Source organism: Nycticebus coucang, chromosome 22, assembly GCF_027406575.1.
Source record: "Nycticebus coucang isolate mNycCou1 chromosome 22, mNycCou1.pri, whole genome shotgun sequence".
NCBI lineage: Eukaryota > Metazoa > Chordata > Mammalia > Primates > Lorisidae > Nycticebus > Nycticebus coucang.
In genome coordinates, this window is record NC_069801.1 from 13,829,593 (window position 1) to 13,855,989 (window position 26,397).

The 26,397-nt window shown below is 54.6% G+C and overlaps 1 protein-coding gene across 1 annotated transcript in view; it reads right to left on the reverse strand.

The window, feature by feature from the left end:
• Positions 1–26,397, reverse strand: part of IFFO2 (intermediate filament family orphan 2) — a 46,721-nt gene that overhangs the window by 4,958 nt on the left and 15,366 nt on the right. Inside the window, exons 2-8 of the mRNA XM_053576407.1 lie at positions 10,075–10,135; positions 8,453–8,548; positions 7,151–7,291; positions 5,695–5,834; positions 1,829–1,949; positions 1,620–1,712; positions 596–726 (exon numbers count right to left, since the gene is read on the reverse strand). Coding sequence (XP_053432382.1) covers positions 596–726; positions 1,620–1,712; positions 1,829–1,949; positions 5,695–5,834; positions 7,151–7,291; positions 8,453–8,548; positions 10,075–10,135 — 783 coding nt within the window. The remainder of the gene's footprint in view (positions 1–595; positions 727–1,619; positions 1,713–1,828; positions 1,950–5,694; positions 5,835–7,150; positions 7,292–8,452; positions 8,549–10,074; positions 10,136–26,397) is intronic.

The following is a 26,397-nucleotide window of genomic DNA, read 5'->3' on the forward strand; positions in this document are numbered from 1 at the left end:
GGGCTAGGCAGAGGTCCCCACACACTGCTACTACCAAGCTGCCTTTCCTCCTGTGCAGCTCAAGAGCCCAGGCTAGAAAAGCAGTTATAATCAACGTATGGGTCTGTGCTTCACGCCAAGCATTCTCTGTATTCTCTCACTTTGTTATTGGTATGTCTGTCCCCCGGTAAGGCCGTGTGTCCCCTGAAGGCAGAGGGCTTGTCTGTTCATGTGTTGTGCCTGACGTATGCCGTTCTCCTAGGTCCAGGCCCGGCGTGGGAGCCTGATCAGAAACACTGGGGGAGTCGTGCCCTGCCCACCTCCTCTACCCCTAGGTTGAACAGAAAATGGGGCGTAAGCTCCCTAAGGGCAGGAGCCCTCCTGTCCGGGTCATCACTGGGTCCTGTGATCTCGCACAGAGCGGCCTCCTACTATCTGCTGAATCAGAGGGGGCGGGTGGGGGGGGCAGCATTACAGGAGACTGAACAGGTAAGTCGTCCAGCACAAAGGAGGTGCACGCATAGTCAACGGATGGATGGACAGATGGGTTGGGAAGCTAAAACATGGCCAGGCTGCAAACTGTGGCCCCAGAACCCCCTGCGGGGGCCACGGGTACCTGTCTGCGGAGCCCTTGATGAGCCGGCGGCACGTCTCCATCTGCACGTCCAGGCCGCGCTTCATGCTGCACATCTCCATGTACTCGTGTAGGTGGCGGTTCATGTCGCTCTTGGCCGTGGCCAGCTCCAGCTGGGAGGGACAGCGGGCAGCAAGGAGAAGGGCAAGTCATCCTCGTGGCAGGACCCTCCCCAGCCTCCCTCCTTGACGCCTCGGCAGCAGCGCCATCACAAAGGCCCGCCCCTGGACACTGCACCCTCAGGGTCACCCGCTGGTCCATCCCCTCCAGAACTGCTTCTGGCCAGAGAGGAATAGCTGCTTAGCAAGCCCTAAGCAGCGGCAGCCTGCCCTGAGAAGACCCCACCAGCACCCCAGCTCTGACAGCTCCATCACGCTCAGCATCCCCAGGCTCCTTTATATTGACTTGATTAGAAAGATCCTCAGGGCCCTTTCGTGCTCATGACCCTCTCTTCTATCACGTAATACTTCCTCTGGCAAAGGTGCTGGGCTCCCCTTTCTCCTGTGTGTAACAGCAGGAATCCTCTCTATAAAAGTGGGCAACAGCACAGCCTCTGGAGCCAGAGAGTTGGATTTAAATGCTGCTTCTTGGCTGAGAGGCCTTGGGCAAGTTACGTGGTCTCTTTGAACCTCCTCTCCCCCTCTGTAAATGGGCACATAGTCCCTGGGGCCTAAGATGGAGGGAGGGATCCTGGAACGGTGTACTCAGGGCCTGGCATCCCTCAATGTCATGAAAATGTCAGCTCTGGGATCACCATCATCTCGGCTGAGTACTTTTTAAAAAAATAACTCTGTGAGACAGGAGGATCACCACCCCCCATTTTACAGATTGGCAAATTGAGGCCCTAAGAAGGATGTGACTGACTGGCCCAAAGCCAGGTGGGGAACAGGTAGGCCTCCTGACTCCCGATCCTGTGCTCTGCCCCTGTGGCATTTGGTCACCAGGATTCTCAACTGTGTGGACCCCAGGAGAGCCTTGCTCACAGGCTCACGGCCCAAGCACTCACCTCGATCTGACCTATCGTTTCCTGGTACTCCTTGTCTCTCGTCTTGAAGAAAGATTCAGTCTCGTGGATCAAGTTGCCCAAGTTCTCCTCTTGCTGGGGAAACAGAAGAAAGAGGACAATTTAGCTGGGTGGTGGGGGCTGTAGGGAAAGGACAGGGACAAGGGATCACCGAAAGGAGGTCCCCCACCACTACCTGCCCCCGGGTTCACCTCGCCCTGCAGGTCGATAGTTGGATTGCAGTTGGTGAAATCCTCCCAGAGCAGCAGCGTGTCTTCATTCTCTTCCCACGTCAGGCTGTCACAGTCGTCATCAAAGTCAAAGGTCTCCCTCCTGGTGGGGGGTGGGGGACACCAGAGGGCATGACTGAATGGAAGCCAGGCTCCAGGGGCCCACACAAGGGGCAGCTGCCCGGAGGGTATCCACCTACAAGGCCACCTTCGGAAAGACAGGGGTGGTGGCCCAAGTAGACATTCACCTTATCCAAAAAGAGTTCAACTCCTAAAATGCATAATGCGGTTAGGTATTATTTATACAATTTAAAACGTGTGTTTCTGAAGAAGCCAGGCTTTCATTAACGGGGACTAAAGAGACTTTGCCCCCAGGTCCAACCTTGTGAGTTTCCTCATTCATTTAACAGCTATTTCTTGAGCCCCTACTTTCAGTGCGACAATGTATATCATCTTTCCTGCAACTCAGAAAGGTTAGTATTATTATTCCCATTTTACAGATGAAGAAAATACAGCTCAGAAAGGAAAATTCACATGTCCAAAGCCACAGAGCCAGCACTGTAGCAGAAACTGGGGCCAGGTCTGTTTCCTACAGCTTTTCCTCATCCTCAAGATCTCGCCAAGTACCCCTTAAGTGCTGGGCACACGCATCTATTAAAATGCAACAAATTCCACCCGCAAAACAATCCTACAAAGTGAGGATTTTACAGGTGAGGAAACTGAGGCTCAGAGGGATCAGGTAGCCTTCCAGATGGATGCATAGTGTTAACTGGATTTGAATCCAAAGCCTGCATGACTTCAGGGCCTCCCCTCTGTCTAGAACTGGAGGTAGAGGGACCTACCTACCATCCACGTTTGCCTCGGACCAAGGGGTTTCCCAAGATGCACTGGATACCCCAATTGCAGGAGAGCGACAGATCACCCCATCCCCATTAATCAAATGGGAAGGCTGAGTCTGTAAGAGTAACATTTCTTGGCCCAGTGAACCAGAGACACAGAAGGCTGTGGATCCCGTCTGCAGGCTCCAGCCCAGGCCTACACCCCTTCCTGAATCTCTCAGGGCACTGCTCCCAACCTCTGGACACTAGACTGGGTTAAGGATCACCTGGCAGGGCCCCTAAGAAACACAAGCAGGGAGTGCCCACTGGAGTCAGGCCAGCCGGTGCCCCACTTGGTGCAGTACCCGAGACAGCCTGCAGGTGGCTTGGAGAGTCCAGGGAGCAGAGAGGGGCCGGACACTGAGGTGCAGTCACTGCACTGCCCGCTCTGCTGCTGACCACACTTCCTTCCCAGCCCTGGGATCTGAAGGAAACCCCAGTTGAGGGACAGGAAGCCAGAGGACTCGGAAGAGCCCCCAGCTCTTAACAAATCTACAAGGCGGGGCTGAGGAGGAGAGTAGCTGGCCTTGTGGTGCAGGGAAACTAGCAAATTCCTCTTCTTGGTCTGAAGCCCAAGCAGCAGATTTGAATCAAAACAAAACACAGCCCAGACATGGGGTGCCGTTATTCAAAGACTTCACTGGAACTGGCCTGGGGCAGCAGGTGGAGACATCAGGGGAAAAGAGGACCAGCGCCCCACCCAGGATGGGGTCAGCCGTGGCCTTGCCTGGAATTGCAGGCTGGAGTGGGGGGATCAAAGTGATCAGAGGATTTTTTTTTAATGTAAGCAACTTTACAACCAGATAAATCTAATTTGATACTGAGCCCAGTTCAGATCCGTCACTACTCAGCCGCCTGTTTCTGCCACATGTTCAAGCCTGACTTTGGTCTGAAAGCTCTTTCTACACACAGGAGCCTGTGCCAGTGGAGCTCCCCGGCCCACCCCATTCCCAGTCAGCTTAATGATCCCCTGGGGACTTTATAAAAACAAGGACAGCCATTTCTTCAGACAAAGTCTTTAACTCAACCAGATGAACCCAGCCTGCAGTTTCTGGTGCTCATGATCCTCTCTTAGGCTCAGAAATGCCTATGGCAATGTTCAGAAAACCTAAACTCAATCAATGCTTCTTTTCAAAAGCCCCTCTTATGAGCAAAAGATGAGAATATGACATTGAGGGGGGGACTGTCAAAAGATGAGTCAAGAGTCTAAAAGGGCTGGGCGCCGTGGCTGACGCCTATAATCCTAGCACTCTGGGAGGCCAAGGCAGGTGGATTGCCTGAACGCACAGGTTCAAGACCAGCCTGAGCCAGAGCAAGATGCCATCTCTAAAAATAGCTGGGTGCTGTGGCAGGTGCCTGCAGTCCCATCTACTTGGGAGGTTGAAGCAAGAGAATCACTTGAGCCCAAGCGTTTGAGGTTGCTGTGAGCTATGACGCCATGACACTCTACCAAGGGTAACAAAGTGAGACTCTGTCTCAAAAACAAAAAGTCTAAAGGTCTCCTCACCACCATCAAATAGCAAACCCCCAAAATATAGCCCAGAACATCTCAGTTCTGTTCCCAGGGGATGGCGGGTTCAGGGAAGTATCAGGCAAGGAGACTCCAGCCCTGCGGGTTCTAACTCCTACTCCCCCTTTCTCAGCTCTGTCATGCCTCGCCTAGCAAAGGGACCAGGGCAGAGACGGTGATACAATGGAGGAGATGAGGGAACCACCTCCCACATCTCACACTGGGGCCTGTGGATTCCAGTTAAAGATAGCTAAGGATCAAGATTTTGGCACTGACTAGCCAAGGCCATAGCGCCATGCTGCCCCAGGCCAACCACACCCAGGGAGGTACTGGCAAAGCAGCCCCCTATAGGAGCCAGCAAGGGGAGCCCCGACAGGGGCACTTGCTAATTTCCTACCATGGCAAATGTAAGCCTCCGATGCAACCTCGCTGACCCTGCCATGGGCAGACACGCACACCAGCAGCTTTGAAAGCTGGAACCCGCCGGCTCTGGGCACCTCTAACTAGCCCCGGCCCAGACTCTGCCACTGTCCAAGCAGCATTTCATTGTGAGGTACACCAGGCCGACAGACGGACCCGGCTCTGCATCCCAGCTTGGCTGCATGTTGGCTGAGTAGTCTTGGCTAAGCCACTTCTCCTCTCAGAAGCTCAGTTTCCCCATCTACAAAAGGCGACTGGTAACCCTACTCCCAGGCTGAGGGGTGGAATCAGCAAAGTGACATTTGTGAAGCACCCCAGGTCTGAATGTCCAGAGCCTTTCCTATGAGCAGGGTGAGTCTGACTAAGGTCTGATCAAGAACAGACCACAGGGCCAGGCGTGGTGGTTCAGGCCTATAATCCTAGCACTCTGGGAGGCCAAGGTAGGAGGTCAGGAGTTCTAGACCTGTCTGAGTAGAGAGACCCCATCTCTCCTAAAAAAAAAAATTAGCTAGGTATGGTGGCAGGCATCTATAGTCCCAGCTATTGGAAGTCTAAGGCAGGAGGATTGCTTGAGCCCAGGAGTTTGAGTTTGCTGTGAGCTAGGCTGAGGCCATGGCACTCTGGCCCAGGTGACAGAGCAAGACTCGGTCTCCAAAAGAAAAGAACAGCCCACAGATAAGACCATCACAGCCTCTACCCTTTCTGGGTTCACAACAGATACTTCTACACATGACCAGGAGGGGACAGCCTGGCTTCTGCATCTCAGGGGCAAGAATAGTCCCCCCCACCCCACCCCCAGCTGAAGCAACTCTCTGCTGCCACCTCTGGAAAGGAAAGGAACAAACAAAGCAGGCAGGTAACATAAGGCCTCTCCAGATTTGGCAGCCACTGTCCAGCCCTCAACTGTGCCACAGGCCCAAGAATATGAAAAATATGAAACTTCTCAAACTATAAATGTTGGAAATGAATCCAGATTCTTCCAGAACATCGTATTACCGGCTACTCTCAGCCCAAGCGACCTGGACAGCAGGGATACTCACAGCTGGTTGAACATGCGTTTCATCTCGTCGGTGATGTTCATGGAGCCGACCTCGTCATCGGAGAACCGGTTCACCTCCCCGTCCTGCTCTGAGATGTCATCATCCGAAGCCACCTTACGCTCTTTCTTTTTGGGGACCACCTGAATGAGAAAGGAAGCAATCAAGGTGGCTGGAGGGCTGGGTAGGGAGGGAGGGTAGAGGTGGACCAGGAGGGAGCTGGCATCCCCACGGGATGGATGAGTGAGGTTGGGGCCGGCCCCTGCCAGAAAAGAAGCACAGATCCTCTAAGAAGCAGGCGGTGTTAGCAGGAAGCATGAGGTGGGAGACATGCAAGGGAGGACAGGACCCTTCCCTGCTCTGGGCAGCCTGGTTCTTGGGCTGCTCAGCTCACCCTTCACCAGAGAAGCAACCCCATGATTTGGGGAGAAGAGCAGGCCAGACCAGGGCACAGGGTCACCTGGGATGTCTCAGAGCCAGCCAGAGAGACGGAGAACCCCTGACAAGGGCCAAAACAGCTCCATGCTGACCGGAGCGCTCCTGCTCACATGCAAAGGCCACAGATGGGCTGCCCAAGGTTCACCAAGCTTCCACGCCCAGCAGACAAGACAGGAGCAAACGGAAACTGCATCGCTCTCCCTTGCTTCCCAGCACAGGAGCAGCAAAAGGCGTGGAGGTGGAGAGAAGGCCCCGGGGAGGCCCAGATCTGGCCCAGCAACATCCAAAGTCACACACGTAAAGCAACAACACACCCTTCTTGCCCTGGGCTCAAGCAAAAGCCAAACCATGACCCAGAACTCAAGAAGCAGCCTTTGGAGAATGACATGTGCCTCATTCAGCCAGGCTACCCAGCAAGCTCTCTCTGGAGGGCAGCCTCACTTGCGCTAACCTGATCGCCGTCTCTCGGGGGCACCCACACTTGCACGTTAGGTCGGGGGGGTAACGAGAGCCTCTTTGGGGGGGAATGAAAAATAGTCAGAGGCCAACAGCTCCTCTTCTGGGTTTTAAGGCCCACCTGCCAGGTCTCACGCCAGGTCCCCGAGTTGTACCCACAACCTGGCCAGGGTTCCCCAACCATGGGGCTGCCACCCACTACTGGCACCCAGAGGAAAAGGCAGGAAGCAGGGCAGTGGACACAGTGTGGCCAGGAGACCCGAGCTCCCGCCCAGCCCTGCTGCTACCTTCCTGAGTACATCACAGCTTCCCCCAGGTCTCTGTCACCACAGCCACAGGACAAAGCGGTCAGACTTGATGGCTGAGTTAGATGGGCCTACGAGTCCATGAGTCCCTGACCCTACGCTTTCCTGGGGAGGCCAGAGGCTCAGGCAGTGCCACCTCTCAGGGAAGGGGAGTGAGTGGGAGGTTGAGGGAAACAGGAGTTGGCCAGGCGGGGACAGAGGCCAGGGCTGCTCTGGGGGAGGCAAAGGGGGCAGCTGATGAGCAGGGCAGCCCTAGTCACCTGGAAGATCTTGGACACGTCTTCCGAGTTCCGCTGCTGCGCGACATCGCACAGCTTGGCTGTGATATCGATTCGGCGGCAGATGTCCATGTCCACCTTCATAGCCTTTTCTTGGATCTTTGTATCCAGGTCTGTCATGGGCTGCAGGGAGGACAGCAGGGGGTTACGTGAGCGAGGGATGGAGCAAGCCTGAGGGGCTGAGTGGAGAGGCAGGAGATCCTTGGGTGTTGGCGGAGGTGAGGGGGTAGTGGGTAGGCCCCGAGTCTGAGGGAGCCTTGGGATCTTCCTGGGAGTGAAGGGCTGTGTCCGTTGCTTGGGGTGGGGAAGGGCTGGGGGACCTGGGGGTCAGGGCTTCAGTGCCCACCAAGTGGATGGTGTGAGACCGTGTGTGCTGGTCTTCCTAAGGGCTGCAGAGCTTCCTCCCAGCAGCCTCTGGGTCAGTGTTCATTTCGTTAGGGCAAAGAGAAAAGAAAGACAACCCCCTACTATTGAAAGATATCTCTTCTTTTCCCACCTCAAGTCCCACCTGTCCCCAAACTGCCGTGCCTACCAAGGCCACTCCGTCTCCTGGGTTCCTCCCACGCTGGCAGGAGGGACTGGCTGAGGACCACAGGGTGGGACCCCAAGTGAGGGGAAGCCAGGTGGCTTCCTTCTACCCACTGCCAGCCTCACGGCCCTCAGCACCAGCAGCCACGCCAGGCTGCGCCACCCACGTTTAGGCCCCTTCTCCTTTCTGGTGGGCTCTCCCTACATACTACCCGATTCTTGAAGGTGGCAGGAAACCTGTGTCCCCAGCAGCCAACAGCTCCCCTCACCCAGGGTTACTCAGAGGGGCCCCCCAATGATCAAAAGGACACGCACACCAGCCTCTCCTGACTTTCCAAAGCCATGCTACAGGAGGCTGCTGGGCCCTGGAGCCTCCCAGGCCAGCCCTAAGCAGACCGCACAGCCCCTGACCCACCCGCCACGCCCCTGGGTCCAGACATGGAGGCCTGCCCTCCTCCTGGCGGCGAGCTGGGAAGGAGTCGGAGCAAACACACACAGACTATTGGGAGCCCCCGGGAGGGCAGGATGGGTTAAGCAGCAGATTAATGCATCTCTACTCAGACGAGGGAAGCAGAAGTGGGGAGGGGCAGGAGGAGGCGCCTGGTCTCTGATGCATCTGTCATCCTCACGGTCAAACTCAAATGCAGCCAGCCAGGACTCTAACTAAAAGCCGAGCTCAGAGCCTCGGAGTGAATGAAGCATTCTGCATGATGGGTGTGGGGGTCATGATGCCCAGGCGGTGGCAGTGGCACTCACATCACTCATGAGCCCCTTAAACACCACCAGCTCGGCCTTCAGCCGCTCAATCTTCTCGTTCATCTCCTCCTGGATGGCATCGGCCTCCTGTGCCGCCTGCGGGGATGGAGACGGGGATGATTTAGATGGGCCAGGCACCCTGGGGCGCCTGCATGCCAGGGAAGGGGTACCAAGGACCTCGCCCCAGCTGGGCTTCCCACCGAGCCCTGCTGAGTGCTCAAAACACTTTCCAAGGATTATTTATCACATGGAAAAGTCCATGGCAGATATTAAGAAGAGGAGATTAGAGTAACAAGTTATCCCAACATATCGAAATATTAGGCTGGTCTATGTGAAATTGCCAATATTTAACCATCTCTGGTTCCAAAAGTCACAATGTCACATATGCCCACCTAACCTATTTGCTTCTAGAGAATGAAGGTGTGACTGCAGTTATGTGTCTGCAGAGAAAAGACTGATAAGGGGTGGTACTGGGTACTTTTTTCTTTTCTTTTTTTTTTTTGAGACAGCGTCTCACTTTATTGCTCTCAATAGAGTGCCGTGGCGTCACACCTCACAGCAACCTCCAGCTCTTGGGCTTAGGCGATTCTCTTGCCTCAGCCTCCTGAGTAGCTGGGACTACAGGCACCCGCCACAACACCCGGCTATGTTTTTGATGCAGTTTGGCAGGGGCCGGGTTTGAACCCGCCACCCTCGGTATATAGGGCCAGTGCCCTACTCACTGAGCCACAGGCGCCACCCTGGGGTACTTTTTTCTTTGTGCTTTTCTGATTTTCTAAATATCTGACCATGAATACATGTTTTTTAAAAACATGTATAATAAAATTAAAATGTTCTTTTATGCTTTTATTATTAAAGAAAGGGAAACGTTCATCCTTTTCCAAAAGCAATTTTTTTTGCAGTTTTTGGCTGGGTCTGGGTTTGAACCTGCCACCTCTGGCATATGGGGCTGGTGCCCTACCCCTTTGAGCCACAGGCACTGCCCCTCCAAAAGCAATTTTTAAAAATTTTGAAAGAACTTTTCAGGCCCTCTCGTGGGCTTGTTATTCTTGATCCCATTTGATGGAGAGGAAAATACAGGCTGAGAAGGTGAAGTTTGCTGCTCAGAGTACACCGCTAGCAGGTGAGGAACAGAACCCAGAATGCAGAGCCACCAGCTAGAGCAGCAAGGGGACTATCCTCGACGTCCACATGGAGAGCCTGCTTGGGCTGGGAGCCACCTGGTGACATCCCACCCAGCCTCTCCAAAGCAGTCAGCTCCAACTCAGGGCACCTGCAGGCTGGGTAGCTTAAAGAACAACTAGTCCAAGCCTCAGGTTGAGGACAGAGGCTGGAGAAAGGAATCAGTGGGCCCAGGTCATCCAGCAAGCTGAGGGCAGCTCTAAGACTTGGACCCCAGCTTTTCTCCAACACTGCACTGGTCCCATTCTGAGCTTCAAAGTAGAGGAAGCTGAAGAGAGACCCCTTGGCTCCACAGAGGAGAGACTGAGGCAGCAGGACGTCACACTACTTGAGTAGGGGCTATGTAGGAATTTTTGCGGCTTGGCCCCACGAAGACTGTGCCCTTGACCACATGGTTCTTCCACGTGCTTCCCCTGGTCAGGACCTCCGAGGGCTCTTACCTCCTGCAGCGTGTCCACCATGGTCTGAAGGTTCATACGCTTGGACAGCTCCTCCTCCCATCTGCAAAAACCAAGGACAGGTGGTCAGACAGTGGCCTCCCAGCTAGCCCAGCCCTCAGTCATAATACTGGTACCCACCCTGGGACTGTCCCTGGGGCTGAGAGAAAAAGGTACATTGGTGAGTCCATCTCTGCCTGCACCCCAGGGTACCCCTAGCCTAGGGGAGGTGGTGACCTATAACCAGAATACCAGGTGGTAACAACAATTGCCATGCTCCAGCACTGTGGGAGACAAAGGCAGAAGGGAGCACCCCCTGCCTTCATGCAAACTGTAAAGTGCCCTGGGATTACCACTGTTCTCACTGTTGCTGGAAGATACAGTTGGAAAGCTGGCCCTTACGACCCAGGCCACAGCCAGCTTTACCCTCGGGCTCTTCTTTGGACTCACAAGAAACATATTTTTATTGTGCTAAGCTCTGCAATCTCACAATAGATTTGTCCTGCAGCCTATCTTCACCAACCCAGAAATCTCCTACATAAGTGTTACGAGTATTGTCCCATTTTACAAATGTGGAAACTGAGGCTCGCAGGTTAAATATGTTGCCCAAAGACACACAGCTAGTCCATGGGTGGGGTTGAAGTTCAAACCCACGTCTGTTTTATTACATTAAGACATCCCCCTCCAAAATACAGTTCTTACTTCTTTAGCATTTATTAGGTGCCTCGTTCCAAGGCTTTTCCGTGTATCATTTCATTCATACACGAGTGGGTGGAAGCTGAGCAGGAGGAGAGAGGGAACAGAGGATTTCCAGTACACCCCAGCCTCTGCTGCAGGAAAGGGTGGGAGTGGATGATAATAAACACCAGTGACACCTTTACTGAGACCTACTTTGTACCAGGCACTGTTCTACATGAAGCAATTCAATCTTCATCACAACCCCATGGCATGGGTACTATCATTATCCCCACGTTACAGGTAAAAAAGGAAAGCACAGAGTCACCAGCCCAAGGTCAGGGTAAGGGACAGTGGAGCCAGGACCCTGACGTGGGGAGGCCCCAGACCGATTGCTCAGAATCCCCCTTGCAGAGATCCCCCGCAGATCCCAGAACCATCAAAGCCTGAAGGCCCTAACCCGGACCCCAACACAGAGCAGGGACTCCCCTGGAGGAAGCTGGGGCAGGTTCCTTCTCTCTCTCCTCCCTGAGACAGACAGACAAGCTCCTCTCCTTCCTCATCCCACGGCTGCCCTCTCTCCCTGGCCTCCAAGCAGGGCAGTCTGGAAGACTTTTAGGATGCTGTCAGGGCCAGCTAAAAATAGGCCAGAAGGGAGAGAGGGATAAAGAGAAGGTTACGTCACCGGCTTTTGAAAACAAGAGAAAACAGATACTGTTTGCACACATAGAGGAAAATTCCTCCCCTCTCCCACATGAGACAAGACGGCCCTGGCCAGGGCTCCTGGAGGACACACACGCTTTCTCTCCCTGTACTCTCTCACCTACCAGAATGACATTAGGGGCTGGCCAAGAGCCGCATGGGCTCCAGGGTCCAGACCTAGGGTAAGGGGTGGGGGTCCTGCCAGGGCTGTAGGACATGGAGGAAGTTAAGGATGGCCAGGGAGAGAATCTAAGGGCCTTATCCCGCCAGGGCCATCTCACTGGACCCTCTCATTGTACAGATAGAGAAACTGAAGCCCAGAATATACAAGTCCAAGGTCACCCAGTATGTCAGGGGCAAGGCCAAGAGGCCAGCCCCAGGCCACCTCTCACAGAAGACAGGCCCAATGTTGGGGACAGGAATCCAGCCACTAACCCATACCCAGTAGCAAGAAGCATCTGGGCCTGCCTTAAGGGAGGTAAAGGCTCAGGACACAAGTCCTGAGCTGAATCATCTCTCCTGGCCACGCTACTCTGAGGGGGAAGGGGACTCAATTCCAAAGCCACCGAGCAGAGAGGGTACAAGCAGAGATCTGGCTGCCACCTGGTTTCTGGGCCTGCCCCAGCAGAGAAGGGAACAGTGAGGGATGAAGAAGGCCACCTCTTCCCTCTGGACACATACCCCACTCTCCAGAATGAGGCACAGCACCCCTCACCTTTTCTTTAAGCAGCCATCTCATAAGGAAGTGGGGGTAGACTCAAAGAGCCATTGTCCTGATGAGCAAATGAGGCCCAGGGAGGAAAAGTGACTTGCCCTAAATCCACCAGGGTGAGAGTACTAGCCCACATCTTTGGCTGTCCAGACACACTAGCAGCATTAGCAGTTGTAACTGTGAAGGGCCAGGCACAGTCTGGGTCCCATACACCAGGCACGCTGCCCTGTGCGTGTCCACTATCAGCTTCCAAGTAAATTATTAAACCTCGGGCTGGCGGGGGGTGGTTTACCCAAACCCATTTTGCAGATGAGGGAGCTGAAGCTCAGAGAGGTGAAGTAACTTGTCTACAGTCACACAGCTAGTAAGCAGGGAGCTGGGACTCAAACCTGGTCTGCTCTTGAAGCAGGGAGCCTAGAGCTAGAATGCGCATACAAATCGCCTTTGCAAATGTGGGGAGCTTGTTAACATGCAGACCCTGACTCAGCAGGCCTAGGGTGGTGCACTCAGCTCCCTGGTGATGCTTGCGCAGATGGCACTTTGAGTGCCTAAGCTCTGGAGGGCCACACAGTCCAGTCCCTCCACCTTCACCGCTCCCCTTCCGCCCAGAGCTATGCACCCGCCCCACACCTTGATCATGTTTCCTAAGCTCACCCCAGAGGATGAGCTTGCACAAAAGATTTCATGAGTCTTTTATTTCCAAAGCCGGGCTGGGTGGACAGCTGGCTCGCCAGCTCCCAGGAGGTCGGGGACAGACCCGCATGTGGACAGCAGCTGGCTTGACAGATGAGAGCCCGCTGCCCACACAGACGTCCCTCTCAGTGGCAGTGGGACAGCCTGGCTCAGCTGGCTCCGGAGTTGACAGAGCAGAAAGGATCTGCCCTTCAGCCACTCGGGCTGCTAGGGTGATGGGCCAGGTGGGCAATGTGTTCCTTATGGCCCCAGATGCCTACATCTGCTGAGTTGAGCTCAGAGCAAGGAAGCACCCAACTTAACTCAAAACTGACCAACCGAGCTACCAGCTCTGAAGTTTCAACACCAGTGCAATCCCTTCCCTGGCCCTGGGTCTGCCCAGGAGAGTGAGGTTTCAGCAGGGAGCTGGTTCCAGGCCAAGGGACCAGCATACACAAAGAGGCCAGCAGGAAAGCTCAGGCCAGCTGCCGTCTGCCACCAAGAGGGAGGTATGTCTGCTGGGGGTCAGCCTGCGCTGTCCCTACTCTCAGCCCCAGCCCACAGCTGAGCAAAGGACTTGCTCAAAGTCACCACTATTAGGAAATGGTAGAGCCTGGGTTCAAACTCAGGTCTGGCCAAATCCAACTCCTGGGCCCTTTAAGGCAGGCTAGGGTGAACTTAAAGAGACCACCTGGGGGGCACAGGGGTCAGAGTTTCCTCAGAACAGTCCAGGAGCTGTTCTGTTGGTGGAGGAGAGGTTCTTTCTGGTCAACGGACCCCAGGATATTGAAGGGCCTATCACTAGAGGAAACTGGGGTGATATACATTCTCAACTCTCTCTGGGGGTGGCTGGGGCCTTTGAATATGTCTGCTGGATCCCACTGTCTCACACACAGTGGGCTATAAAGCTACCCTGTACCCATTATACAGGCAGAAAAATGAAGGCCCACAGCCTACAGACAACTCAAGCCAGGGCCAAGATGGCCTGAATCACAAGAGTCTCCCTGTCCACCCTGACCCCTTCCTTCTTCAAGTGTTGGGTGAAAGAGGGTCATTTGTTGCTCGCCTTCTCATGCTGTTCACCCGTTATGCATTCATATCTATGCATAGAAAATATCACTGGGTCCTCCCCTAAGGATGGTCTGCAGATGAGGACTGCAGAGGCTCAGTGGCTAGGTGGCTTGCTTCCCTTTTCCCTCCCTCTTGAAGCATTATCCCTTCTCCCAGGCTTGTCTCAAATGGCATCTCTGCCTCAAGCCTTGGCCTCCACTGCAATTGTTTTCCTTCCTCTAACTCTATCAGATTGAGGCAGGGGGAGCCCCAAATCACAGGGCCCCTGAATCTTGTCCCTCCATGAGTCTTGGTATGGTGTCTGAATGCATGCCACACAGCTCTTACCCAAAGGAGCCAGCCCCACAGAGGATAGTGACGGGCTCCACCAGTCTGTCACCTTGTGGGCTAGCACCATTTCAGGGCATCTTGGGCAGGGAGGAGGGACAAGGAGGAAACAAAGACAGCGTTTCCTGGTATAGATGGAAAAGACCAGGGAGGTCGGTTATAATTACCATTCCTGTGCTTAGGAGTCAGATATTTATTGAGTGGAGTTGATGAATGAATGAATCCAAGCAGCACTCACTCCTTACCCCCTCCTCCAGCCAGAGCCCCTTTCCCCTGGAGCATCCTTAGCCTGTACCTCCCAGCCTGGGGGCCTCCCAGAGCCCAGTTCCCAGCATAGCCCCTGTCCCGGCTCCATCCATGTGGCTCCAGAGCCTCTCCCAGGAGAGGCCAGGCCAGGGGGAGGGACGCCAGGGCAGGAAGCAGGCAGGGAGAAGAGGCAACCTTCCCTTTCCCACTTCCCACAGCCCTGGGGGCGGGTGAAGCAGGGATGTCAGGACAAAGGACAAAGAGCGCAGGGAGAGGAAATGACTCCATGAAGAGCTGAGAGCCCGGCCTGGGCCACCATCTTAGCAGAACAAGCACTCGCGTGAGGCTGGTGGCCAGAAGGAGGAGGTGGCAGCACTGCCCCTCCCAGATGTGGTCTCTCCACATTCCTGAGGATCCACCACTGGGACCACAGGAGCAATGAGAAGACTCAGCTGGCCACTGCGAGGAGGGGTGGCAGCTTCACCACCAGCCCACACCCCCACCCAACATGCAGCCAATGCCTCCCCTCCCCCAGCAGCTCAAGATGACACAAGATGACACACAGACCCGCAGGAAAGGGGCTGGCGAGCCTGGCCAACAAAGGGGCGGAAACCCAAGCTGAAGTCAGGGGCAGAGGGGCTGACTCACAGGTTTTTCACTTCCTGTGCCATGAGAGAAAGAGGCTCCAGCTCAGGAGGAAAGTGGGTACAGGCCCAGCAAAATAATTATGGCTCCAGGGACAGCCCTGAGGCCCCCAGGCAGCAGGAGAGGATTCCAATCCTCGCCCCACCACTTCCCAGCTGTGTGACCTTGAGCAAGTCAACTACCCTCTCTGAGCCTTAGCTGCCCCCTCTGTGAGTGAGGAAGAGCACCACCCCCTGGTGAGGGTGGTTGTGAGAACTACATGCAGGGGACAAGGGATAGTGTGGGTGAAAACACCTCGCCCCATCCCTAGTACCCAGCAGATGATCAATGTGAATTGCACAGCACTGCAGCTGGGCTCCCACAGCTAGGCAGACCCAGGAGGGAGCCGCAGGAATGGCCCACACCTTGCTGGGGAAGGCAGCAGCCGGCACGCCCAGGCCACCTCACTCAGGTGAGGCTGGGCCCAGAGCCATCAGTGGAAAACTTCGTTCTGGGCCAAGCGTGGGCCTGGCCTCTGGCGGAGGGCAGGTGGGGGCAGAGAGCAGCTTCCTTCTTGGCAGGTAGAAGGCTGGCGCCCTCTCTGCTCCACCCTGGCCATGGGGAGCTCATCCCCCTGCAGCAGGGCTGGGTGCAGGCTGCCAGGGGATGGCCAGGAGACAGCCAGGGACATGCTGGTGGCCCTGATCACAGGCGACTGCCTGCTGGTGCTCCAGTTTTGTGCTACCTCAGCCTCTCTGTTAGCCCATCCACAGATGCATGGGGGTACAGTCCCATTCCTGCATGGACAGGTGGTGCAGTCCGGGAGCTCCTAGCTGGCAGTTCTTCTCAATACCTAGGCTGAAGGAAGAGGCTGCCATCACAGAGGCAGACAGGGGCCCCCTCCTTCAAATGCAGCTCCCCAGAAGCCCGCGGTCACACAGACCACTGCGGGCTCCCCTACAGAGTCAGGCCCACCATGAGGAGTTACAGCCCCCACTTGCTTCTGCTGAACCCTTACAGAGTCTAGAAACCACAACTGAGTCACCTTCCTCCTTCCACACCCCCCTCCCGCCTTTAATACAATGGAGGATTCACGTTTGTGGCAGAAAACAATACAGACAAGGGAATGGGGAGTGGGGTAGGGGCAGGAGTGCAATTTGGGGATCGTCTGGTGAGCCCCCCAACACCACTGCTACCACAGGGCCCAGAAGCTAAACAGTGGCTCTGGTGGCGACTTGGCCTCCTTACATTCTCCTCCTACTCAGGCCATCATGAGATTCTTTCTTCCGCCCAGAAAACGGACGGCCAGTGAGCTCCAGCCACCTGCCTAACTGCTCACGATGCCCCTGCCTCAGCCCTGGCAGTGCCACCTGGCACCACCTCTCATGGCCTCCCTGACATCCTCCAGCCTGTGGGCTCTGGAGCTCTAATGCCCATAGAGGCCCGTGCCGGGAAGAGACACCCACTGACATGCCCATCCGAGCCTGCTGTCCAGCTACACTCTGCCGCTCGCGGAAGGAAACACAAATTAAATGCCAACTGATTGTCTCCACGGAGGAGGTATTAATTTAATGTGAACACTTAACCAGGGCAGCCGATTCCATTACAGGCGGGCAGTAATCGCCCGGGCGGGCCGGAGCCCAGGGGTGGGGGCCGGGTTTGAGAAGCCACAATATCAAGTGTGCCCCTCCACCCATGCAGACACACACACACAGAACAGCGGCATCCTCCAGGGATCCCATGGCAGCTCTGTGCAAGGCTGTGGGGGGGCACAGGCAGGGGCCAAGTTCCTTGGCGCAGGAGAGGGTACCACGCTAGGAGGCAGGAGATCCTGGTCCAAGTCCTGGCCGTGTTGCTAATTCACTGCACAACCCGGGGCAAGTCCCTTCTTGATCCAGGGCCTCAGTCTCTCCATCTATCATATGACCTCTAAGAATCCCTCCGTGGCTCAACGGAGTAGGGCGCCGGCCCCATATGCCGGAGGTGGTGGGTTCAAACCTAGCCCCGGCCACAAACTGCAAAAAAAAAAAGAATCCCTCTTGATGTGGTATCTGCAGGGCTACCTGCAGACCCTGGATATGACTCTTGCAGCTCAGAAGAGGTGACTGCCTCGAGGATGCCAGTTCCACCCAGTGCCAGGCCTGCCCTCTGCAGCAGACACCCCTGAGCGCCCCCTCGCCGGCCAACAGCAGGGGGTGGGCTGGCAGCGTGCATTCGTTCGTTTGTCATTCATTCCACAAACAGTTTCTGGGGGCTTGCAAAGAGTTGCGAGGGCCCTATAGCATCAGAATTGTAGGCATCTCCGCCCCCCCTCACTAGGAAGGCAGGAAGGCAGGCTGAGAAAGCCATCTTCCACTATCTGATCCCCCCACTCAGAGGGCCTGCTCATCTTTAGCTAGGAACCTCAGTCTCCACTTCTGTGAAATGGGAAGAGCAATGTCCCCTTATAGGGCTCAGGGGAGGCACCCAGGCGCCCCTGGCAGAGAAAGGCCATGCTCCTCACTGACATTAGCAAGGGAGGGATAGGCAGGTAGGTGGGAAAGTCCTGGCCCACCTATACAGGGACACTTCTCCATTCTATCCTGACCTCCTGGGGATCTAGGACCAACTCAGAGAGGTGGCACTGAAAGGTTACTAAGGAATTTTCTCCGCAAGGAGGTGAAATCAGGTCCTGCAGATAGGTGGTGGGAATGAGCTCCACGGAGTCATCCACATTCCCCCACCTGTTTCCTGGAGACTAAGAATGACCTTCACAGGGCAGCTGGCCCTTCACAGGGAGCCACCAGGCCTGGAGAGAGGCAGGAGGGACAGAACAAGCCCTGAACCGGCCCCTGCCCCCCAGCACACCTTCAAGGATCAAGGCAGCCAGAGCTGCACAGGAAGTCCTGTCTCTGGACCTGCCTTTGCCCCTACCTGGCTGCGTCCCTTTTCCTCGTCCAGCACTACCTTCCCGTTAGTAACACAACGGTGTCAGACAGATTCTAAGGGCCCATCCAGCCACACCAGGAAACAACTTCCATAATCCCTGGACGAACACCACACCCTGACCACAGAGCCATCTGATTAACTGCTAAGTCTCAAAAGCCAGCTGGGACCACAGTCCTTGAGTTCAAAGTAGTGGTGTAGTGGTGGGAATAGCGGGGGCTCTGGAGCCAGAGGATCCTGGGATCAAAGCCCAGCTATCCATCGTGCAGCTCTGCAACCTTGAGTAAGTTACTGGCCCTCTCTGAGCCTTCTATGGGGTAACATATGAAAGGTGACCAGAACCGTGCCCGGCATTCCCTGAGCAGGCAGTTGATGTCATCATCTTCACTCTCTCCACCTCCCAATGACAGACACTCACAGAGGTAGGGAGAAGCTGCAAGAATGCTCTAGAATTACAGTGTAAGTGACAAAGCTGGACTTGTACCCAGGGCTGTCTGATCCCAGAGTTACATGCTGCTGTGACAATCATACTGATGGTAATGATAATTAGATGCCATTGTCACCTGGCTGCACAGCCATCAGCACATGGGGATGGGAGGGGCAGAGGGAAAGAAGCCACACAGTAATGTCACAGATTCCCCCTGCCAGCAGAACCCAGCGAACTATCCTCTGCTACTGTCGTCCACACTCCTCAGATGCACCCCAGGAATTAATGGGTACCTGCTCAGCCCTTTGTAGTCTGTCTTGATAAGAGCTGCTATGGTGGCAGGTGAGCCCAGGGCAGGAGAGCTCAGCTGGTCTCAGGGCACCTCCTAACAGACACAGGCATTTAAGGTGTTCTCCGGGCCAGCCACTGGCTTTTGTGGGCAAAATCAGGTCCAGGGAACCACTGGGCCATCTATGCCAAACTGAGGTTCTGGGTGTTTTATGAGCCACCTGTTCCAATTCCCCAGTATCAGTATGTGCCCAGGTTACCAATGTCACTCCCACTCAGTATCACTTACTGAAAACACCCTTGGAGAAACTGCAGCTTCTCTGGATGCTTATAACCCAGAGCAGCAGCTGGGCAGTGCCTTTTAAGTGCTTCTGTCTAGAAACCACACCCAGTGGGCACTGCCCCCCACAAACTGGGCCACTCTGAGAAGGAAAGTGACTCAACCAGTATCGCACAAGTGAGGAGAATCTGTGGGGCTACCATGAGGTTTCTGGGGCCCCACTTCCAACCTCTGGGCTTGGCTACACCTTCGTAACCTCCTCCAGGGACCCCTTCACGACTTCCCCAGGATGAGTCACTACACCCCCATCCTGGTGTTCCCAGTTCTGGGCTCCTGCCTGCGTCATAACATCCAGGATGCTATAAATTTTCACCCCTCTGCCTCTCGAACCAGACTCTGCTCTCCTACAAGAAGAAAAGGATTCACATTTATTGTAAAAATGCTCATGAGGTGCTAGTCTGATCATCTTATTCCCACTACTGTAACTCTCACATGGCTCTGTGGGCCAGGTGTTACCCTTCCCACTTTACACAGGAGAAACCGAGGCCCAGGTGGAATGACTTGCTCAAGGTCAACTCCAGGTGCATCTCACTCCCAAACCTGAGCAGCCTCTCGATGGTTACACAGTGTCTCATCAGCTCCATAAACCCCATTCCCTACCCGTGTCCCTAGCACAATGCTCAGGAAATGCCCCCAGATAACAATGCCAGGATCAGGTGCACAGATGGGTACACACGGGTTGCAGTCACTGACTTGGAAAAGAGCCCCGTAGCCAGGGTGTTTGCTTTGTCCATGGACTCACCTCTCAGGGCCCTAGAACCCAAGTGGAGAAAGGCCTTAGCATGCCCCCACCTCCACAGGCCCAAGTGATCAGCACTTGGTGAGCAAAAAGGCCACTACTTTGGAGTTGGATGAAAGTAGGCTCAAATCCCAACATCACTGGCCACATGCTCCTGAGCCAATAATGCCCAAGGTCTGGGAAAATCGAGGCTCCCATCCCTTCCATGCCCTCCCTGGCCCTAGCTCTGGGGTCTGAGATGCACCCTTGTCTCTCTGGTCTCAGTTCCTTCTGGCTCTGCTGCACTCTGGGCTGAGGAGGCTGCAGCTTGTCATCAGGCCCCCAGGTGCTGGCTGCAGAGATCCCACCCTGGCCCACAAAGCCGAGATGCCAAGAGGGGCAGAGGCTCTGCCACTTCCAAGCTGTGTGCCTTTGGGCACTTAACCTCCTGCGCTCTAGGTTCCCCCAACTTTAAGCAGGCGCTGGCAGAAGCGCCTACCTCGTGGGGCTGTCATAGTAAATGAGTCACAGTAACACTGAGCACTGGACCAGCTCTGGGTAGATGTTCAGGAGACGGAAGCTGTGATTAGTCATAGAGCGCAGCCTCTGCACTGTTCTCCCTGCCAGAGTTAGGGGTCCCACTGAGCAGACTGGACAGGGCCCCAGGCACCATCTTCTCTCCCTAGTGTCCAACTCAGCACCATATCCCTGTGCCTGGCATGAGATCTAGACCTGAGGAAGCCTCAGGGAGTGAGTGCCAGTGTTTGTGAGACACCCAGGCCCAGCAGCCTTGGGTATCTGTTGCAGCCCAACTCAGGCTGGTCGCTGGCTTAGAGTCCGTCTTCTTCCCCTAGGACAATTCAACAAACATTTCCCAAGTGACCACTCAGGAGCCAAATGCTGGGGACACAGAAGCAGATTGAGTAGATTCTCCTCCCATTGAGAGAGGGGAGATGCATTCCAGAGCTCTCTCTCCAGGGCAGGACCTCTGGCTTCTCCAGCCTTGAATCTTCAATCTCTCCCATCCAGCAAGCGTGGGAGGATCTGGGCCCTAACTTCCTGGTGCCCTGGAAGCAAGAATGGAAGGGGGTGCTCACCCTGGGCTGCTGGGGGCAGGAGGCATCTGTGCATTGCTTGTGAGTGAAGGGACCCCATCCAAGTTGCCCTTGCTCACTGATACCCACAGGGCTGGAGGAAACCCAAAAACACGCTATCACGTTGAAAATACCAGTTGCCTCCAGAGAGGGAACTGGGTGGCTGAGGGATGCTGGGGGACTTGTCGCTCTGTCCCTTCTTTTTTTTTTTTAATTGTGGTAAAATACATATAACATAAAATTTACCATTTTAACCATTTTTAAGTGGATAGGTCAGTGGCACTAAGTACATTCACAATGTCATCTAACTATCACCACCATCCATCTCCAGAAATCTTCTCATCTCACAAAACTAAAACTCGGTTCCCATTAAACAGCTCCTCGTCGCCCCTTCCCCCAGCCCCTGGTAATCACCATTCTACATCCCATCTCTATGGATTTAATTACCTAGAGACCTCATATAAATAAAAATGGGCAAGTATATGTGACCGGCTTATTTCACTGAGCATAACGTCCTCAAGGTTCGTCCATGTTGTAGCAAGCGTCCTTATTTCTTCTCCTATATCTTTTTAATTTTGAGTGATGTCATGTGGACCTTGTCAAAAAAAAATCAAAACCCTTTAAGTTTTAAAAAGAAAAAAATACCCACTCCTATTCCCTTTGTTTTAAATGGCATGAATGTGTTACAATGATTACACAAGAAACAGTAAAAAAATCAAATGAGCCAAATGTTTAAAAAATGTAAAACCCCGTCTAAATCCCCCTCCCTGGGAGAATGACTGTTCACCTCGGCTATATGTCCTTCTTAACTTTTTCTTATGAGATTTTTTTTAAAAGTGGAAATGGGATCAGATTGCACGTGGTTTTTAAACACGCTTTTCCACTTAATCTACGGTGGCATCCTTCCAAGCAGGTGGTGCAGAAAGCTGTGCACCATTGATTTAATGGGCCATCCACTGTCATTTCCAAGTTCCAGGAATCTAAACAATACTGCAAAGAACATCTCGGTATGCTTATATTTGCATATTTGTCCAGGTATCCTTGCAGAGTGGGTTTCTGGGTCAAGTGTGCAGACTCAGAAAAGGCTTGGTGCCCTTCTGAAGTACTGTCTGAGACAATGAATGCTTCATGGTCAGGGGCTCAGTGACTGCTGGAGCCTGAAGTGGGGCTCCCCAGCATTCCCTACCATGGACTTCCATTTCCCCAGGGAGCCAAGGAAAAGCAGGATCCCATAGGTCCTTAGCCCAGATTCTACAGCAACAGTTTTGTGCCTCAGTTTCCCTATTAATCTAGTGCTGCCTCTATAACTACTGCCTTTCCTTATGGGTGGCACTCTGCCTTTCCCAAGGAGCAAAGGCTGAGACATCAGGTTCATCTGAGAAACCCAGTGCCTCGCCTCCAGAAGGGCAGAGGTCTTGTCTGGTGTGTGATAAGCCCTGGACCAAGTGGCCACATACTAGGGTGGGGCAAGACAAAACAGCATCCCCAGCACCTCCGAGCTGCATTACACCCCCAAGACACACATTGTGTTCTCTGTCTGGAAGGACCTGCACCCCCACCCCTTTGTCGTTTCCTTTTCTCTCCCTTCAGACACTGTTTCTATACCCCCTCCTCCAGGAAGCCTTCCCTGACTCCTTGGTCAGGGTCAAGTGCCGCTCTTTTGTACTGCAAAGCCTCTGGGTCACTGAGCACTAAGGTTATCCATTCACCTGCCCCTCTTCCTTTCTTAGCTCATGCAAGATCAGCCCCCTCTCTGAATCACAGCTGCAATGCCAGCGCCCAGCACAAGGCCAGGTACACAGTATGCACTTGTACACTTGTTTAAAAAGTGCTCATCAGATGTTACCTCCCAGGCCTTCCCTAGGAGATCCACTCTAGCCGGTTCAGCACTGACTCAAAGTGGCCTCAGACGTGGCCTCAATGCCTGCCCTGGCATCAGCCTCTGTTTCCCCAGACAACCTCCACAGCCCAGGCTGGCTCTGCTACTCTCCTCTCTCCCTCTCACATGTGGCAGACAATGACAGGGTTAGTCCCACTCTCTCCATCCCCAGGCCTTGCCTTTTGCCAAGACCCTAGGACCCTGCATCCCACCCCCGCCCAGTATCAGCAAGCAGCTTTCAGCCTCCAGAGCACTAGCTCTTGCCCAAGCCCAGAAGCCCATAGGGAGTTGGGGAAACAAGTCCAGGGCAGGGGTACCCACGTCAAGACGCAGGAAGCCCAGGGAGGCCTGTGCCCAGAAGAGGTGGGGTGCCCAACCCAGGAATATGTTTACAGCTTAGAGAAAAACAGCAACTCCCAGGGCTATTTTGGAAACCTAATATGCACTTTGGGTCTCTCCATTGTTTATTCCAAGTGACTGTGCTGCCCCAAAGCTTATCGCAGGGCACTGTGGGTCTAGTCCAGTGCCATCTCCCATGAGAGCCCCTCTGAGCATCTTCTTCACCGGGAGCAGCACTGGGACCAAGTGCCCCGCAGTCTGAGTTTCCCTTATTATCTGCAGCCTGGCCACGCGAGGAGTCAGTGGCCACCAGACACGGGTCAACACACAGCCCCATCCTAGGTTTAAACCCAGGCTCTGTAGCCCTGAGCCAAGCCCCCTCCCTAGGCCTCAGTCTCCTCATCTGTAAAATGGGTGAACATGACCCCGCTGGATTCAGTGAGGATAGGCAAACACAAACGGGCTCTGTATGGGTAGGGAAAGCACAAGCGGTCCCAGGATGTCTCCGGGGACACTCACAAGTCCAGGCCACTCACAAATGAGAAGTCTGAAGCTCAGCGGGGTGAAGTATTATGCCTGTGGTCCTACACAGTCAGGCAGTGCAAGTCCAGAGACAGTGAGCTTCCTGCAGCAGCACTGGCGAGGGGAGGACATTGCTGAGCAATCCCCAGGAGGAAGAAGGGAATAGTGACAAGGACCCAATTATTCATGGGGTTTGTGCAACTGGAGATGGGGCATGGGGAGGACGGCCTGTAGGTGCACCGCCATGATTGTCCTAACTGGCCGGGAAGAGGAGGGCTCCAAGCACAGCTGGGACAGGTAATTAGACTGCAGCCACCCGTGCCAAGAGAGGGATTAGTGACTAAATACGGCACAGGGGGACCAACTCATTATTTAATACCAGCCTCCTGCCATCACAGTGCACCCTGGCACTCAGCTCGATGTGAACTAGTGGGGAGGACGGAGGCAGCTCACAGGGCACCTCCCCAGCACACACTTATTAAGAATGGTCTTCCCACCTATTCATGGGACCCAGACACTCCTCTCAGAGGAGAGAGAAGTCAGTACCCTCAAGATGGAGACACTTAGGTGGCAGGAAAGCCCCCTGGCAGAGCATCTTATAAGAAGCTTTCATTTCCTCATCCCCATTTTGCTGATGGGGAAACTGAGGCTCACCAGTGAAGTGAGGTGACTTATCCAGGGTCACATAAGGATAATAGTTAACATTACAGATTGTTAGTATATGCTAAGAACTATTAACTTGTTTAATCCTCACAATAAGCTTATGAGATAGGTACTACTATTGTGCCCATTTTAAAGATGAGGAAACTGAGGCCCAGGGAAGCAAAGCAACTTGCCCAAGGTCACAGAGCTCAGATTTAGTAGGTCTTGAATCCAGGCAGTCTGGAGTTCCAAATTCCAAACTCATCACCATCAGATTTTCCTGCTCTGCTCCCCTTATGAAGTGGCAGGTGACGGTCTGATCCCAAAGCCTGGGCTCATTTCTCTGTGGCCCTGGCCTCGTATTGAAGGGAGAGGACCAAGGGTTGTGTACCCCAGTCTCCCAGGAATTAGAATGGACCTCAACATGCATCATCTCCAAACCCCTGGGCTGTCAGGCGGGGCACAGCTCGGCCCTAAGTGTGTGGCCCCTGGAGTAAGGTTCCCATTGGCCTGGCCTAGTCCTTGTCAGAGGGCAGAACCCTGGGGCCCTCAAATAGGTGGACAGTCCTCCACCAGGAGTCCCCCAAGCAATGCCCAGATGCTGCCAGGTGCCTAGCTCAGGGGGAGGCTGAGAGTCACCAGCCCTAGCTATGCCAACGGACCAGCCCTGGCATCACCTCTCTTCTCAAACCCAGCTGGGGACTCTTTTCCCCCTAAGATATAGGCCTCTGACCACACAATCCCTGGCCTGGATGCAGCAAAAAGCCAAAAATGAGATGGTCCAAGTTAGAGGCACAAGAAAGAACCAGCCTGGGAAAAAGGGTTAGGCCATGTACTCATCTGCTGCTCTTTCCCCCCAAATTGCCATCAAACAGACCTGGGATGGATGCCCAAGTCAGTCACTCCCCAGCTAGGGATCTGGTAAAAGTGACTTTTACCTCTCTGACCCTCAGTTTCCCCATCTGTAAAATGGGTAACAGCAGTACCTACCTCACTGGGTTATGGAGATTCTATGAGACTGTGAACACCACGTGCCTGATATCAGTCTGCTCCTTAGTAGGCAGACCCCACTTCTAGCAGCTGGACAGGCCGTCATAGCATCCAGGCCATTCTGCCCTGCAGAGACCTTGCCCTCTAGGTGCCCTGTCTCCCACGCTGGGCCTGGGGACTGTCTGGTATCCAGAGTCTCCAAGTGCCCAGCACACAGTAAGAACACACCTTGGCCAGTACTCACTGCATGATGAGCCTTCAAGCTGGAGCCACACCGTGCAGCAGCCAGTGGGGCCTGAGTGTGAGTCCCACTCTGCCCACACTGACTTGCTGTGTGACCCTGGGCCCATCCCTGCACCTCTCTGGACCCATCTGCTCAAGGAAGCCCCAACCACCTCTGGGAGCTCAGACTCTCCCTCCTCCCACCTCAAGGAGACCCTGTGAGGCAGCTACCTGGGACAGAGGGGAGAGTGGCCAGTGGTACATCCTTTCCCAACTGGTCTGGCTTCCCAGGGATGGACAGCCGGGTCCACACCCACCTCAGCGGTCCCACAAAGACAGCAGGCAGTCTCCTCCTGGTGACTTTGCCTCAGGACAGATGGGACACAGTGTGTATCTACAGGGCCAGATGGCCTGGTTGGCCCAAGGGGCCAGGACACCAGCTGGGAGTCCAGCCCTGGCAGGCAAAGCTATTCAACCTCTTCCTGTTCCAGCCCCCAGAGCTAGTGTCCCTGTGGCAACTTAATTGCTGATGTACACATAGCCTCCTGTCCTCTACCTATGGAGGTGAGGGGCCTCCCTGGGGCCTAAAGGGAGTGTGGGAGGCCGTGGAGTAAGAGGGAACCACAGGATGGTGGGATGGAGGAGATGCCACTGCCTGGCGTTGAGGGCAGCCCTGGACTGCCAGGAATCTGCCAACCTGGGAGCCAGCAGGCAGGAGCACTGACACTGGGCCAGGGAGCCCTGTGGAGCCACATGGGGCTGACTGCTCTGCTCCTGGGATACCTGGGGAAGGGACCACCAGGCCATGGGGCCACCAGACAAACCACAGAAATCGCCCCACAAAGGCAAACAGCCAACTGCACCAGGCTGGCTGAATGGATATAGACCTGTTGCTCAACCTCTCTGGGTCT